Source organism: Chrysemys picta, chromosome 4, assembly GCF_011386835.1.
Source record: "Chrysemys picta bellii isolate R12L10 chromosome 4, ASM1138683v2, whole genome shotgun sequence".
NCBI classification, from domain to species: Eukaryota; Metazoa; Chordata; order Testudines; family Emydidae; genus Chrysemys; species Chrysemys picta.
In genome coordinates this window covers 4,392,654-4,410,594 of record NC_088794.1, presented here as the reverse complement: position 1 = coordinate 4,410,594, position 17,941 = coordinate 4,392,654, and the positions used below count along the sequence as shown (strand labels likewise).

The 17,941-nt window shown below is 50.1% G+C and overlaps 1 protein-coding gene across 1 annotated transcript; it reads left to right on the top strand.

Moving 5' to 3' along the window:
* The first annotated feature begins 1,057 nt into the window (after positions 1-1,057).
* On the top strand, positions 1,058-15,778 carry LOC101936456 (interferon-induced very large GTPase 1-like). The gene is made up of 6 exons (XM_065591205.1): positions 1,058-1,226; positions 1,914-2,203; positions 5,102-5,590; positions 6,137-6,202; positions 9,403-9,612; positions 10,882-15,778. Exons 2-6 carry the CDS (start codon positions 1,933-1,935, stop codon positions 15,600-15,602), a joined length of 5,757 nt encoding a protein of 1,918 aa, XP_065447277.1. The 5' UTR covers positions 1,058-1,226; positions 1,914-1,932; the 3' UTR covers positions 15,603-15,778.
* Positions 15,779-17,941: the final 2,163 nt, after the last annotated feature.

The following is a 17,941-nucleotide window of genomic DNA, read 5'->3' as shown; positions in this document are numbered from 1 at the left end:
GGGGCATTCAACCCCCCAGTTTAACTCTGCAGCCCAATGAGAATGCTTGAAATCATTAGAAACCCAGGGTTGAGAGTTCAATCCTTGAGGGGACCATTTAGGGATCTGGGGCAAAAAAAAAAAAAAAAGTTGGGGATTGGTCCTGTTTTGAGCAGAGGGTTGGACTGGATAACCTCCTGAGGTTCCTTCCAACCCTATGATTAGTGTTATTCATTTTTTTTATCCGGGCAGCATGGAGACCCCAGCCAGGATCAGCGTCCTCTCCTGTCGAGCGCTGCACAGACCCCGACCGAGATCAGGTGCCCATCATGCCTGGTGCCGAACAGACCCCAGAGACGAGGGCGCTAGATGGGCGTTCTCAAACTGGGGTCCGCGGACCGAAGGGGGTCCTTAGCTGCAGCTAGCCTGTGCCCGCCCACTGAAAATTAAGTTTCAGGGACAGACCCCTTGCCCGTTTTGGCCAACCGTTGCTGTGGCGGGCCCAGTTAGGGTTACAGAAGCCCGGAATGTGTCGCTACCTCTCCCAACAACACAGATGTGTGAAGCATCATTCTCTGCCGTGACAGCTCTGAAGAGAAAGTTCAGGTCCCGCCTGGAAGTGGAGAATGATTGACAAGTTTGCTTGTCACCCATCACACCAAGGGTAGAGACGCTCTGCGGTAAGAAGCGGGCTGGCACCTCCATATCCCTGACAGCTGGAAGTGCTGTTGTATTCTGTTTCTTGAAGCGTTACTAAGGGTCAGTGTTTCTATGAAGTACACATCTACTTTTGTCAATCAGTTTCTCGGCTGGGGGGGCCCTGATTGACACTGCACTGGAAAAGGGGCCCGCCAACAACAACAACAGTTTGAGAACCTCTGGCCTAGCCCACCTGCTCTTCCCCCCCACCTGTGTAGCCCAGGGTAGAGAATTCCCACGGGTCCCCCTGCCCTGAGCTGGAGAACTGAGTCTGGCTGAAGCAGCTGTTGCACCAGGACACCCAGGCTGGAGGGGGCCATCCAGAGAGGGGACCCCACCCTGCAGGAGGCGGGAGGGCTGAGCCCATGGGGGAGGAGGCTGGCAGTGGCTGAAGGGAGGGAAGCCGAGAGGGAAGGGCAGGACCGATCAGCCGCCCCAGCCTGCGCCCAGCTCCAGTTTCAGTTTCGTTTCCTTGGTACCCGGCCGTCTAAACGGAGCCCGACAGCAGCCGGCTGCGGGAGAGAAGGGGCCATTTCTTCCCCTGAGCTGTGAGTTCCTTCTAGCAGTGCCCGCTGGGCTGCGGGGCTCTGGGGCTGGAGCGGGGCCAGGGAGGGGGTTGTGGGATCCGGGAGTGGGCTGGGGAGGGGTGCCCAGCAGGGAGCATCTGGAAAACCAGCCTCCTCCTGCCCAGGACCCTCCCCAGCCTGACCCCCATGTAACCCTATGGACAGGGATGCTCTCCCCTGGCAGTCAGGAACGGTCCCAATGCCCCAGTGCGGCGCTAGGGAGCGCTGTGCTGCAGGGGCTCAGTAGGGGGCGCTCTCCCCAGCAATCAGAGCTGGCCCCAATACCCCAGTGCGGCGCTAGGAGGCGCTGTGCTGCAGAGAGCAGGGCAGGGGCTCAGTAGGGGGCGCTCTCCCCTGGCAATCAGAGCCGGCCCCAGTGCGGCGCTAGGGGGCGCTGTGCGGCAGGGAGCAGGGCAGGGGGTCAGTAGGGGGCGCTCTCCCCTGGCAGTCGGGGCTGGCCCCAATACCCCAGTGTGGCGCTAGGGGGCGCTGTGTTGCAGGGAGCAGGGCAGGGGGTCAGTAGGGGCGCTCTCCCCTGGCAGTCATGGCTGGCCCCAATACCCCCGTGTGGTGCTAGGGGGCGCTGTGCTGCAGTGGATGAGTTGTGTGTGGTTTTTTGGGAGTTACAAACACAATCTGAAGTTGTTTCTCTCCAAATGCCTCGCCCAGCCCCGGGGAGCCGGGCCCAATGGCCTTTGAGACGATCCGCCGGGGACGGGAGCGACTCATCGCCCTCCTTCTCACAACCCCCGACCCCGTCTTGGACGAAGTGGCCTCGCTGGGGATAGTCACCGAGGAGGAGTACGAGGCCTTGGAGAAGCTCTCGGAGCCCAGGGAGAGGATCCGAAGGCTGCTGATAAAGATCCAGAGGAAGGGGGAGCGCGGCTGTGAGCAGTTCCTGGAGTGTCTGCAGAGCCTCTTCCCAGACTTCCCGCCGGATCTACAGCCCCCGGGACGCCGTGAGTTGGGGCTTTCTGAGCCAGTTCAGTTTTTAGCGGGATTCTGTAGAAGAGACATAAAATGGAGCCAGGAGATATTGTGACGTGGCTGCGTATTGGTGACGGGTTGAACTAATGGTTACAGCGGGGAGTGAGGGTTAGGAGTCAGGACTCCTGGGTTGCGTCCCAGGCTCTCAGTGGGGCTTTCCTAACAGATCGACCCCAGCATGTCTGTAACATTCCTTGAAACAAGGGCTGTCAAGCAATTACAAAAATTAATCGCAATTAAAAAAATTAGTTGCAATTAATCACGCGATTAATCGTGCTGTTAAACAACAATAGAATACCATTTATTTTAAATATATTTGGATGTTTACTACATTTTCAAATATATTAATTTCAATTACAACACAGAATACAAAGTGTACAGTGCTCACTTTATATCTATTTTTATTACAAATATTTGCACTGTAAAAAACAAAAAAAATTGCATTTTTCAATTCACCTCATACAAGTACTGTAGTGCAATCTCTTTATCATGAAAGTTAAACTTACAAATGTAGAATTATGTACAAAAAAACCTGCACTCAAAAATTATAGACTTTAAGGTCAGAAGGGACCATTATGATCATCTAGTCCGAACTCCTGCACAACGCAGGCCACAGAATCTCACCCACCCACTCCTGTAACAAACCCCTAACCAGTGTCTGAGCTACTGAAGTCCTCAAATCGTGCTTTAAAAACTTCAAGGTGCAGAGTCCTCCAGCAAGTGACCCCTGCCCCATGCTGCAGAGGAAGGCGAGAAACCCCCAGAGCCTCTGCCAATCTGCCCTGGAGGAAAATTCCTTCCCAACCCCAAATATGGCGATCAGCTAAACCCTGAGCATGTGGGCAAGACTCACAAGCCAGACACCCAGGAAAGAATTCTCTGTAGTAACTCAGATCCCACCCCAGCTAACATCCCATCACAGGCGTTGGGCATATTTACCGCTAATAGTCAAAGATCAATTAATTGCCAAAATTAGGCTATCCCATTACACCATCCCCTCCATAAACTTATCAAGCTTAGTCTTAAAACCAGATATGTCTTTTGCCCCCACTGCTCCCCTTGGAAGGTTGTTCCAGAACTTCACTCCTCTGATGGTTAGAAACCTTCATCTAATCTCAAGTCTAAACTTCCTGATGGTCAGTTTATATCCATTTGTTCTCGTGTCCACCTTGGTACTGAGCTTAAATAATTCCTCTCCCTCCCTGGTATTTATCCCTCTGATATATTTATAGAGAGCAATCAGATCTCCCCTCAGCCTTCTTTTGGTTAGGCTAAACAAGCCAAGCTCTTTGAGTCTCCTTTCATAAGACAGATTTTCCATTCCTCGGATCATCCTAGTAGCCCTTCTCTGTACCTGTTCCAGTTTGAATTCATCCTTCTTAAACATGGGAGACCAGAGCTGCACACAGTATTCCAGATGAGGTCTCACCAGTGCCTTGTATAACGGTACTAACACCTCCTTATTTCTACTGGAAATACCTCGCCTGATTCATCCCAAGACCGCATTAGCTTTTTTCACGGCCGTATCACATTGGCGGTTCATAGTCATCCTGTGATCAACCAATACTCCAAGGTCCTTCTCCTCCTCTGTTACTTCCAATTGATGTGTCCCCAATTTATAACCAAAATGCTTGTTATTAATCCCTAAATGCATGACCTTACACTTTTCACTATTAAATTTCATCCTATTACTATTACTCCAGTTTACAAGGTCATCCAGATCTTCCTGTATGATATCCCGGTCCTACTCTGTATTGGCAATACCTCCCAGCTTTGTGTCATCCACAAACTTTATTAGCACATTCCTACTTTTTCTGCCAAGGTCAGTAATAAAAAGATTAAATAAGATTGGTCCCAAAACTGATCCCTGAGGAACTCCACTAGTAACCTCCCTCCAGCCTGACAGTTCACCTTTCAGTACGACCCGTTGTAGTCTCCCCTTTAACCACAGCATGGAAGCATGTCCTCTGGAATGGTGGTCGAAGCACGAAGGGGCATATGAATGTTTCACATATCTGGCATGTAAATACCTTGCAGCGCCGGCTACAAAGGGCCATGTAAACGCCTGTTCTCACTTTCAGGTGACATTGTAAATAAGAAGCAGGCAGCATTATCTCCTGTCAATGTAAACAAACTTGTTTGTTTTAACGATTGGCTGAATGAGAAGTAGGACTGAGTGGACTTGTAGGCTCTAAAGTTTTACACTGTTTTGTTTTTGAGTACAGTTATGTAACCAAAAAAATCTGCATTTGTTAGTTACACTTTCACAATAAAGAGATTGCGCTTCAGTACTTGTATGAGGTGAACTGAAAAATACTGTTTCTTTTATTTATCATTTTTAAAGTGCATATATTAGTCATCAAAAATAATAATATAAAGTGAGCACTTTGCACTTTGTACTCTGTGTTGTAATTGAAATCAATATTGAAAATGTAGAAAAACATCCAAAAATATTTAATAAATGTCAGTTGGTTTTCTATTGTTAAGTGCGATTAACCGCAATTAATTTTTTGAGTGAATCGCGTGAGTTAACTGCGATTAATTGACAGCCCTACTTGAAACCTGAGGATTTAGCCCCAAATCCCCGTTCTGACCCCTGCCCTAAAAAACCTGTCACAGTCCCACAAACAGCCACCAATGTAATGCCCTTTTACCGTAGACCACAGGATTTCTCTCACTATTTTTAACCTTTTCCTTCACTGCTGATTCAACTAAAATGCAAGGCAGCAGCCGGCAGCCTCAGAGGGGCGGCCGAGGGCTGAACGGGCCATGGAGACACGTCTCCCTTCACTCTTGTCCAAGGAAGTTCCTGGAATTGCAAAGAAATCTGTAAGGCACTTAGGAGGGATCTATTTGTTGTCCCTTTGCAGGGTGCGTAACTCGGACGAATGATGCAGAGAATCCGGAAGGTGGCGCATTCTCTGAGAAGAACGAAGCAGAAAACCCACAAGCTGCTGTAACCTTTGGCAAAAATGAGCTAGAGAACCCAGGAGGTGCCACATCCCCAGAGAAGAATGATCTAGAGAATCCAGAAACCGCTCTACCGCATGAGGAGAATGATCTAGGAAATCCAGATGGTCGCCCATCCTCAGGGAAGATTGATCCACAGAACTCAGAAGATGCCACGTCCTCAGAGAAGAATGATCCAGAGAAGCTGGAAGAACCCGAGAAGCCAGAAACCGTGTTGTCCTCAGGGAAGGGAGTGGTGACACCAAATTCTGCAACAACCCCAATAAAGGATGAACCTGAAAATCCAGAAACTGCTTTACCCTCAAAGAATGATCCAGAGAGTCCAGGAGGTGTCAGATCCTCAGAGAAGGATGCAGCTGCTGTGTCCTCAGAGAGAGCAGATTTCAAAGGTACCGGACAGGTCTCTAGACTTGCTCTGTAGGGCAATACTTAAGAAGTGTTTATGGTTGTCCTGCACTGGGCACAGAATCTCAGGAGGCTGTATGGAGAGGGACAGAGGGAAAGCTGTGCTAGATTTCAGATGCAGGAAGGGTCTAGTTCCTGTGTGTTTGGACCCCATGCAAGAGCAGAAGGTGATTCTGGCTGCATGAACCCAAACGGAAACGATTACCTCTGAACATCCTGGGAGGGAAAAAGGTGCTTTTGCTAATTAGCTCCATTGAACCAGGTCAACTCAACCAGAAACCACTTCACATTGTTTAGAACCTGGAGCTCAATTTCAGTGGCTCCAGCTACAAGCTTGGTTCCTCCTCTATCATTCCAGCAGGGGCTAAGCTGGAACTCCAGGGAATCTGCCGTTCTCGAAGGGATTCCTGAGATGAAGTGAGAATCTAAGGCTGCCCCTTGAAGCCCCCCCTAGGCTAGACAAAGTCTATGGCCCAGATCTATAGGCTCCTACGCGAGGCTAAGAGACTTTCACTTGTTTTGCTTTGTAGGGTCTGGAAATATCCCCAGCCATGGAGAAGAAGGAAAAACTGCTGCAGGAAAAGGGAATATTGAAGGTAGGGTCTAGCCTCAGGTCCCACTGAGACCTCAAGGTCAACTTTGGAAGTTCTTCAAGGATGGAAGTGAAAGACTATGGTCTAGTAGGATAGAGCAGTCAGGGACTGGGAATCAGAACTCCAGGGTTCTAGTCCCACCTAGGGGAGGGGACTCTATAGTGTTAGGGGTGGGGGGCACTGACAGTCTGGGCTCCTGGGTCCTAGTCTGGGAAAAAATTCCATGCTTCCAGTTTTCCAGATCTTCTTATATGATATTCTGGTACTCCCCCGGATTGGCAATACCTCGCAACTTTGTGTCATGCCCAAATTTTATTAGCACTTTTTTGCCAAGGTCATTAATAAGATTGGTCCCAAGACCAATCCTTGAGGAACTCCACTAGTAACCTCGCTCCAGCCCGATAATTCACCTTTCAGTACCACCTACTGTAGTCTCCCCTTTAACCAGTTCCTCGCCAACTTTAAATTCTCAAATCAATCCCCATCTTCTCTAATTTAACTAATAATTTTCCACAGGGAATTGTATCAAATGCCTTACTGAAATCCAGGTAGATTAGATCTAGTGCATTTCCTTTGTCTAGATAATCAGTTATCTGAAATAGAGAGATCAGGTTGGCTTGGCACATGCTACCTTTTGTAAAACCATGGTATATTTTATCCCAATTACCATTTACGTCTATGTCCTTAACTGCTTTCTCTTTCAAAATTTGTTCAAGACCTTGCATACAAGTTTTGTCTAACTAACAGTTTCCTAGATCACGTTTTTTTCCCTTAGGTACGACCTTAGCAATCCCCCAGTCATAGGGTATGACTCCTGAGTTTACAGATTCATTGAAAAGCCTTGCAATTGTTCTTGCAATTTCATGTGCCAGTTCCTTTAATATTCTTGGATGGTGATTATCCAAACCCATCCCAATTTAGTCCAATTAAGCTGTTCCCTTGCTGATCCATCCCCTCTTCCATTCCTTGTAGGCTTTCTGCTTTCTCGTAATCACATGTGTCAGATGCTTTCTCACCTAGCTAGGTCTCCAATCCTTCCCTACGATTTTTTCCCCCTTTTCTTGGGATGCAGGCTCCAGATAGTTTCTGCAACTTTGACTTAAAGTAATTCCAAGCCTCCTTCACATTCAGATCCTTGAGTTCTTTGGTTCAGTCCACTTCCCTAACTAATTCCCTTTATTTCTTAATGTTTGCCCTTTGGAAATCAAGGACCGTAGTTGCTGACCTATTTTTGCTTATCCTTCCATTTAGTTTAAACTCGAACCAAGACAGAACCAGCTGTTCTATGAGTTTCCTGACTACTCACGAATGCCATATCTAAAATGGCATCATCTCTTGCAGGTTCAGCGATGGTTTGGTGAAGAAATCTGTCAGATAGCACATACCCTTTAATACCTGTAATCCAGTCATGGCTACTAGTCTACCATGTTTCTGTTATCCCTATAATATCTGGTTTCACTTCCTTCACCAGTAGTTCTAGTTCCTCCATTTTGTTACCCAGACTCCTTGCACTGGTGTACAGACATTTTAGTTGTTACTGCTTGGCTTTGCCCAGATTCCTCACCCAATTCTATTGCTGTATCACCTACCTGACTGTTAGCGTCATTGATATTGGCACTGGCCGTTCTCCTACCCACTGCTGTTCCCTCATCATTGCTGTATTCCCCTTTCTTGATTTTCAATATTAGGATCAGACATGGAGGTTACATTAGCAACTCCCCCGAGTTCCTAGTTCAGAGCTCTTTTAATCAGATGTGCCAACCTCCATCCCAGAAGTCTATTTCCCTCCCTACTCAGATGGAGTCCATGGCATGAGAACAGTCCTCTGTCCGTGAATGCCTCCCAGAGGGCAAACATCCCACTCTTGAGCCATCTGTTGCTCATCATAATCTTGTCTGGCCTTTGGTCTCCTCCTCTAGGGACAGGTAGAATCCCACTGATGATCACCTGAGCCTCCATTTCATTACACGTCTTCCCCAGCCTGGCATAGTCACCCTTGATGCATTCCAGTGAGAATCTAGCAGTATTATTTGTTCCCACGTGAAGGACAATCAGTGGATTCTTTCCTGCTCCCATTAGGATACTCTTCAGCCTCAGGTCCGCATCCTGTATCTTAACTCCCGGCAGACAGCACACCCCTCTGCTCTCAGGATCAGCTCAGCTGATAGGCCTGTCTGTTCTTCTTAGTAGGGAGTCACCAATCACATAGACCTGCCTCTTCCTTGTGTTGGTGTGATGCTCTGGCCTTCCTCCTGTTCTTTCTGGCTGCAAGTCCTCTTGTCTCTTCTTTGCTCTTGCAATCTTTTGAGAGTCATCCTCTATCCTCCTGGGGCTCCAAACTTTGTCTATTTCCATTGACTCTTCCCCTCTTCATGTAGGACTAGCAAGTTCTTCTCTTCTTCCTTGTTCTACCACCTTCTGTTACTGCCTGCTGTGCCCCTTCTCATATTCCAACTCAGGAAACCTGGTCCTGAGCTCTATTTCTCCTTCACTAGCTGGTCTTTTCCTCTGCCTAGTTCTTGTAGTCACATGCTTCCATTGGCCACTTTCCTCATCCAGCAGCATATCCTCCAGTTGTGCTTCCATCTGCCAGTCTTGACTTTTCCCTTCAGCCTCCTCTTGCCTTCTCTCCATCATCTGCTCAAATCCCCTTTGAAACTCCACCACAGCATCCATCTGCATCTCCAAACCTCAGATCTTCTCTTCCATTAGCTCTGTTAGGCAGCACTTCATCCAAATGAAGCTCTCTTCGGGTACCCGCTCCAGGATAACGTACATCCCACAACGTCCACATCCGGTCATCTTCATTGTTTCTTCCACTTCTTGGGTCACTACCACTGCTGCCTCTGTATCTGTCATAGCCTTCCTGCCTAAGCTCCTGTCAAGGAAAACAAAAACAAAAGAAAAAACCCAACTAAACAATAACAGAACACCCCACCTCTCCCCCAAACTCCCCTTACAAATTTCCACACAAACTCCCATGTTTTCAGCTCTGTTTGCTGGCTCCCATGCTACTGCTTCAGTTCAGGGCTCCATCACCATGGTGTCTGGGCTGCAGACACAACCCCTATTCCATAGCTCAGCCTTCGTTCATGCTCCATCTGTCAGTCCTGCACCCTCACCCCACCTAACATGGGGCTGTGGGACACGGGCCAGTGGGAAGGTCTAAGGTATCTGAGCAGGCTTCTCTTTTGGATCCTTAGATGGAGTGACCCCAGACTCGGATGTCTCCATGCCAGAGAGCAGAGCTGAGACATCAGGAATTGCCTCATCAGTGGAGAGGAATGGGGCTGAGACACCAGGAGTTGCTGCGTCGGTGGAGAGGAGCAGAGCCGAGACACCAGGAGAGTCTGTGTCAGTGGACAGGAGTGGAACTGAGGTTCCCGAGACCTCTCCCAACAAAGTTCATGCAGGTAGAGTCCAAGCAACATCCCCATGGCCCCTCTCCCAACCCAGGTCCCCCTGTCCTGGTGGTGAAACAAGAGCTGGGTCTCCATGGCCCACTTGCTAGTTGGCCAGTGAGGAAGTCAATTAGGCCCCCCCACATTCCTGTGATTGTTCCATCCAATGTCTCCATCTCTGTACACCCGAGCTATAACCTGCCCTCAGTGTATTGTCCATCTGTGAAGCATGCGGAAGATGCCAGGATTGTGTTACAAATACTATATGTAGAGCGGGGCAGGGAACGGAAAGTACATTTTGTGGCAGAATCTGGGATTTCAAAATTTGGGATTTTCTCCCCCAATTTGGAACAAATCCCCCAAATTGCAAAATCCTCCATGAAAGAAAATTCCGGGGGGAAATTAATTGTTTCTGGGCCAATGGAAACACAGGCAGCTCTCCAGTGTCAGGAACCCAGCTGGCTCTGGGCACGGTCACCTAGCAACCCAGTGAGCTCGGCTGGGCCCAATAAACCCACACTAAGTGACTGTGCTCCCTAATTGGACAAAGGGCTCACAGGTTCCTATTTAAGCCCGGTAGCAACAGCACCACAGTGGCTGCTCAATGCATTCCACACCCACAGCTGAGCCAGTTTCCTGCTTCCTGTTTCCTGTCCAGCCCTTTCTCCACCACTTCCCTGATACACTCCAGCCCTAGGACTTACCTGCCTCTGAACCCTTGGTTCCTAACTCCTGGCTCTGACGGCAGCTGGTCTCCTGACCATGCCCGATACTGCCCTCTGGCTCTGTTCTGACTGCTAGGCCAGATACATGCTCCGACATCTAGATCATACCGCCTACACCTCACTATGTCACACCCAGCCCCACCAGTGGGGGGATCTAGATAAGCCTCCCCAAGTGTTAGCTGAGACAGAGGAGTATGAACGAGGTTGGGTGGGTTAGATCCCTTTGCTTCTTAGGCTTTGGTCCCCTGCGGTGAGATTAAACAATCCGTTGTTTGGAAAAGGCTGGTGTCCTGTCCCTGTATTCACACACTGGTCTCAGCACCTGTAGCTGCATCTGGTAATGCTCAGGCCAAGTTCAAGACCCAGAGGAATCACTGCTAGGGTCTGTAGTTATTTCCCCGGTCTGTGAGTGGGAGCATGGGGAGATTGCAACCCAGGGAGGTGAAGGCTTGAGGCCTAAATCTTGGGAGAAGTGAGACTGAGAGGAGGCCACGGTGCAACTGGCCCTGAGCTGTGACGCCATCCCGGGTGGTGACGCCTTCATTTCCATCTGCAGGGAGAAGAGGAGCCGTGAAGTCCGTCCTGTCCAAGCTGAAACTCAAGAAGTTCAGAAACCGGAAGCTCAGACTGAGGAATCTCCTGCAAATCAGCCCAGACAGCCTGAAGGACTCGACTCCTTACATCTTGGGAGACTTGCCTTGGCACTTCCTGAGAAAGCTCATGGCTCTGAACGGGACAGCCAGAAGCACAAGCCTTTGGCAGGGGGCATCTGATGAGGACACAAGTGAGGATGAGGAGGGTGGGATGATTGGACATGTGTTTTCTCTAAGGGAAGATGACTCTCGGGCTTCTCTGAACCCCCTCGATGTTCTCTGTGCCGTTCTGCTTTGCTCAGACAGTTTCCTACAGCAGGAGATCCTGTCCAAAATGTCCATGTGCCAGTTTGCCCTCCCTCTGCTGCTACCTGCCCTCAACACCCCCAGGTGCATCCTAATGCTGTGGGCCATGAGGGACATTGTGAGGAAGTGGAGGCCGCACTCCCTGGCAGAGAGCAGAGGGTTCAGAGAGGAGAGCCTGGTGCTCACGTCACTGCCAACCATTTCCTTTGTGCGGCTGGGGAGCTGCAGCTTCTCCAAGTCCAAACTCCTCAATGAGGTTCTCAGCCCCTCTCAGCAGCACCACGATTTCTTCATCCATCGGGACATGGAGTCTGGGAACGTCCCTCGGGAAATCGCAGATGGGCTGGTCGAGATTTCCTGGTATTTCCCTGCTGGGAGGGAGAATTTGGATCTTTTCCCAGAGCCCATCGCGGTTACAAACCTGCGAGGAGACATTGAGTCACACTGGCCCCAGTTCAGCTTTTTAACAGAGATCTCCTCAGCAGTTTTCATATTAACTGAGAGCATCAGTGAGAGAGACTACGCATTGTTATCATCCCTGCAGGGATCAGCCACTAAATACTACTTCATCCTTAACAGTCAGGCTGGGAAAGCCAAGGAAACGGTGGGACTCCTCAATGTATTAGCCCCGCTGCTGAATATGAAAAAATCACAACTTCTGGTGAAAGAGAAGAGCAACAACAGTGCGGAGCTGGTGAAAAAGCTGCAAGCCACCCTACAGGGCATCATTACCTCCTCGCCCAAGAGCGCAAGCGTCCGTGACATGGCTGTGACGGCGCGGGAGCTAGGGATCCAGGTGGATGAAGATGATGGAGAATGTTGGACCGCCTTGGAGCATGTTCAAGAAATCACTGCTGAAATACAGGATGTGGCAAAGTACAAGAGGGACATGCTGAGGCTCCAAGGGGATCTGTGGAAGAACTTGGCTAAAGTGGAGAAAGAGCTGTGCCGGATGAAAGGCCAACAGGACGTCTCTCCGGAAGACTATAGATCCCAGCTGAGAGAAAGGTGGTTGGAGCTACGCAGGCAGCAGAATCAGTGTGACCTCACCAGTGGGATGGTTAAATTTATTAGCGGGATAGGACAACTGGGTCCAGCCGAGAAACATCACTTCCTGAAATGGATGAAATTCCACCTGGATCACATCGCCAGGGGGAACCTCTCTAGGCTCCGGGCTGAGTATAAAGAGAAATGTCGCGCTCTAGGGGATGATGCACAACAGCTGGTGGAATTGGACGAACTAATCTCTGCCAGCTCCTTAGGGGTGGAGCATTTCATGCGCGAGTTGGGGCAATTTTACGAGGCCGAATGCTCAATGGTGAAAGAAGGGAACATGGGGAACATCCAAAGGCAATTCATCCATCTCCCAGGCATAGCAGCTGACCTGATGCTGGAAGGGTTTCCCATGGAGCTGATCGATGGAGATGCCTCCAACATCCCACTGCAGTGGGTGACAGATGTTCTGACTCAGCTCCATGCCAAGCTCAGGGGAAGGTCCAGAATGCTGGTTCTAACAGTGCTGGGAGTGCAGAGCACTGGGAAATCCACCCTCCTCAACACCATGTTCGGCCTGCAGTTTGCAGTGAGCAGTGGCCGATGTACGCGAGGAGCCTTCATGACACTCATTAAAGTGGCAGAGAACTTTCAGCAGGAGCTGGGCTGTAATTTCATCCTGGTGATAGACACAGAAGGCCTGAAAGCCCCTGAACTGGCCAGGCTGGAGGATAGTTATGAACACGACAATGAGCTGGCCACACTGGTTATTGGACTGAGTGACATAACTATCGTTAACATGGCCATGGAGAATGCCACCGAAATGAAGGATGTTCTGCAAATCGTGGTCCATGCCTTTCTCAGAATGGAGGAAATTGGGCACAAACCCAACTGCCAGTTTGTGCATCAGAACGTCAGTGATGTGTCTGCGCATGAACAAAACATGAGGGACAGGAAACACCTCCTGGAGCAGCTGGATGAAATGACCAAAGCTGCAGCGAGGATGGAAAAACAAAGCAGGGAGATGAAATTTTCTGACATCATGGACTATGATCCGGAGAAGCACAGTTGGTACATCCCTGGGCTGTGGCATGGAGTCCCTCCCATGGCTCCAGTGAATATGGGATACAGCGAGAGCGTGTGTGAACTAAAGAAATACCTGTTTGAATTCATGAGACACCGATCACCTCGCAGAGCCCCCAAGGACATGCCCCAGTTCATCGAATGGGTGAGGAGCCTCTGGAACGCCGTGAAACACGAGAACTTCATCTTCAGTTTCAGAAACAGCCTGGTGGCTGAGGCCTATACCCAGCTGTCTGTGAAGTACGCGGAGTGGGAGTGGGAATTCCGCAAGGAGATGCATCTCTGGATGTCCAAAACAGAAACCACCATCCAGAACCAATCCCCAGACGATCTGGGTCCAGGCACCTTTGAGAAACTAAGGCTGGAAGTTCACCAGATGCTGCACAGTGGGGAGCAGAAGATGCTGCAGAGCCTTCAGAGCTACTTTGAGAGTGGAGCCGGGAGTCTGCACCTGGTAGAGAAATACAGAGAAGACTTTCACCGAAGCGTGACATTTCTCCGGCACGAACTGGAGAGCTATTTGCTCTGCAAGTCCGAAGAGGCCATTCGTATCCAGAAAGGTCGGAGCAAGATAGACCATTTGCAGGCCGGATACATGAAAGTCATTGAAGGGAAGGTGGACGGGCTCTTGCGGGACTGCAGGGAGAGGGAAATGGAGCTAAAGCCCAAGGAACTGGAAAGGGAGTTTGCCAAGATGTGGAAGGAAACCTTAGCAGAGCTGCCGCTGGAGCGCTTACCCCTACGCCAAATCCACGAAGACGTCTACTACCAGCTGTGCAAGGACCTGGAGAACAGAGGGAGTTTGGTCAAGCAGATGCTCCATAAAGCCCAGAACTTGCTCACCTATCAAAGCAAACCCTTCCGCATGAAGAATGAGTATCTGGACTTGGGTTGGTACAAAGCAGCTGTGGAGTTTATAACACAGCAATATTGGCGTGAATTGGAAGAGTTCACAAAGTCCCTGGTGGAGGAGTGTAGGAGGTACATTTGGCAGAAGGTCCACTCCCAAGGGGATTACGACCAGACTTACTGCAGGGAATTGCTGCGGATGATCAACGAGAGGCTCCAGGAGAACGTCGCTGGGAAGATTCGCACCAGTGCTTCCTTCGAAGTCGATTTAAAGCTTCACATCCTGGGAGAGGCAGCCAGCACTTTCCAGAAGATGCACGAAGACTTTCTCAAGAAGAACGACCCTCAGCGTCGCCTGGAGGAGCTGAGACCTCAGTATTTCTCCACCTTCAGAGACCTTTACTATGAGAAGGATGCCTGCCAGAAGAGAGCTTTTGATTTCTGTGACCGGTGCCTGAGACCCGCCCTGTGGGAATATATGAAGAAAAGACTCGGGATTGAGATAGTGGACAACTTTCTCAGCAGTGGAGAGTCCATCGAGTATGGCAGCCGGAGCTTCTTCCAGTTCACCATGCAGAAGAAGCTGCTGGAGGAGATGGACTTCAATAACTACGTGAAATACGTCAGTAACTATGAAGTGTTTGTCAAATCCTGGATCCAGACACGCCTGGTCAGCCACTACAGAGAGACTGGGAGCTTGGGAGAACTGGAGAGAAAGGTTCTAGCCACGATAATGAAGAAAATCCGGGACGCTCTGGAGAGCTTTGAGTGCCAAGATGCCGTCACCATCTCTGAGTTCTTGGAGCAGTTTTGCCAAGCACTGTGCAAAGAGCTGGTCATCTCCAAGGACAGTTTGGAGGTGATCCTCTTCAAAAACACAGCCAGTGTCGGGCAGTTCTCAGCTGACATCCAGACCTTCCTCCCCCAGGTGGAAGAAAGCATCCTCTTGGGATGGAAAGAGCTGGGTGGGGAGATGGTCTTCACACAGCTCCAGTTCAAGCCTCAGGATGAGATCTTCAAGCGCGTGTTTGGCTGTGGGAAGCAGTGTCCGTTCTGTAAAGTCCCCTGTGAAGCAGGAGGCAGCGACCACAAGCAGCATTTTGCATCAGTGCATCGGCCTAAAGGGCTGGGGGGCTACAGTTATGAGACAACTGATAGGCTTGTGTATTCTTTGTGCTCCTCTGATGTAGTTTCTAGTAAATCATTTAAAAACCTGAACACGGCATTCAAATGGCATCCCTACAAAGATTATCGCCAATTCTACCCCACCTGGCACATTCAACCGGACCCCAGCATCAGCGCCTCCGATTATTGGAAGTTCATATTCAGAAAGTTCAATCGACAGTTTGCCAGAGAGTACAATGTGCAGCCTGCCGATCTCCCCCCGGAGTGGAAGAAAATAACCAAGGAGCAGGCTCTGGGCAGCATCCGAGAGGCATTTAACATGGAATAGAGGCTGGCTCTCTGCATTATGATACAGTCTTTAATTCCATAACAAGGCGCCGTCAGTCTTAATCCTGGCATTTTGTTACTTCCCAGGGCTTGATTTTGCCACCTGAAGGCTCCTTTAATGTAGTTCTTTGTGTGTAATTGCCTAGGTTTAAAAAAAATAAATGGAAAAACAAAGCAGTTCCATTGTGTGACATCATATTGACACCTCCATAGCTCCTCAGCAGGGCTTGAACCTTTAGATGCCCGCACACTTCTCTGCCAGTTAAGCTAACCGAGTAACTGATAGCAGTAGTAGGTTGTCATCCTCCATGGGGACTGGCCATCACAAGCGAGTGAGGGACATACTTTGCCAGTGGGTTTCATAGATATTTGCTGACAGCAGAGGACAGGTAAAACTCAGGACTTCTGGGTTCTGTCCCTGATTCTGAGGGAAGCGTGCTCTATTGGTCATGTCATAGACCCATCTGTCCATCCACCCCCCACCCCACCGTCACCCCAGCTTGACCCATCCCTTCTAATATGTCCCTGTACCAGTCCCAGTCTCCCCGTTCCCAGCTTCTTCTTCGCTACACATTCCAGTCCCCAACTGAAAACGGGGCATCATAATGGAACATATCAGGCAACCTTTGCTACAGGGGGCACTACCAGCCACGCTTATAGTATATCTCTACCGTGGGCTTCTTCCCATCGAGAGGTAGAAATATGGCAGGGTCATTTTCCTGATGGCAGGTGGGTGGTTTATAACATTTCCCAGGTGCCTTCTGGGATAAATCTAGAGCCCCTGCCACTCTGCCCCCTGGTGGTCCATGAACCATCTCCAGCTGGAATCCGGATCCTCCAGCCACACATGGGGACAGGGAAATCGGCAAATGGCAGTGAGCCATTGGTGGATCTGGGCTGCGGCATCCAGTTTGATTCTCCTGATAGCTGATGGCTCTCTGCTGAGTTGCACTGGGTGGGTCATTGGCTGGGGGCGAAGGGACCAAGCTAGAACAGTGGAGAGTGTTAATAAAGATTTCCTCGGCATATTCAGCTCTGGGTGTGTGGAGAACCAGGGCCTCTGTCTCGGGTAGGAGGTAACATTGTTAGCTGAGCAATGTTAGGTTCGATATTCACTGTCACATCTGTTTGTTGGGAGGTAACGCAATATCTTTTGAATGCCCCAGCCGATCAATTCCTACATTTCGGGGAACGTTCTAGACATCGGTTGGCAGAACCCTGCTGATCTTGGATCAAACTGGAAAATCCGGAAGGGAGAAATGGGAGACGCACAGAGAACCCCTGGCTTCTGGCCAGCAAAGCCATTAACTTCAACCAGCTCTGAAATTGTAGATCAAAGAACCAGTTGATGGCAGAAATTAACCCCTTCCAGCCTAAAAACACCCCCATCTCAGCGCTGCTCAGTCCCTCAAATATTATAGTGCAGTGCCAGCTCTGCTAGGGTTAAGTTGGAGAACAGCTTTCTGTTTGAAGGGCCACTCTTCAAAGTGCTCTAAAAGCTTCATGTTTACTCAGATTGTTCTGAAATGTGCTGTGCCTCATGGGGGAATGGGATAGGATTCATGGTCCAACTTTGACCAAGGGGGTCCCAAGTTACAGCCTCACACAAAAGACAAGTTTTTCATCAGGTTGAGAGATTGCATCATTGGTGTTTGGTTTTTGGTGTTTTTTCTTCTGAAACCAGGGCTCTGCTCCTGCCCCAAATACCTTGAAACTGTTGACACCCGAATGCCTGATCTTCCAGAGAGAAAGAAATAGAATGGTGGTGGGGGGGAATGGGGGCACAGTGAGCCCCTGGCATGGGGGGTGAGGGGGAAAGTGAGGCACACAGAGCCCCTGGCATGGGGGGTAAGGGGAAATGGGGGGCACACAGAGCCCCTGGCATGGGGGGTAAGGGGAAATGGGGGGCACACAGAGCCCCTGGCATGGGGGGAGGTGTAAAGGGGGTGCACAAAGAGCCCCTGACATGGGGGGAGGGGTATGGGTTTGCAAACTGACTTGAGGATGGGAGAGGGACACCCAGATGGGGGGGTGGAAGGATGCAAGGGGCCCCCGGGGGGTGCGCTGGGCTTGGCCGACATGCCCTGGAGCAGGTGTCCCCTAGCCGAGATCCCAGCCCCAGCTGAGCTCTCCCCCCACTGTTGTCACAGGGGCACAACCCCGATGGAGAAGCAGACCCTGCCTTGGCAGATCCAGAGGGTAGCTGGGCCCTGGCACTTGGATCTCAGCCCCCTAACACGTCCTGCCTCGCACCTTGGGGTGCAGGGACTCTGTAAAGGGGGGTGCATCGGACAGCCTGGGGGCAACTCAGAGGGATCCCCATGGGGTAAAGAGACCCCC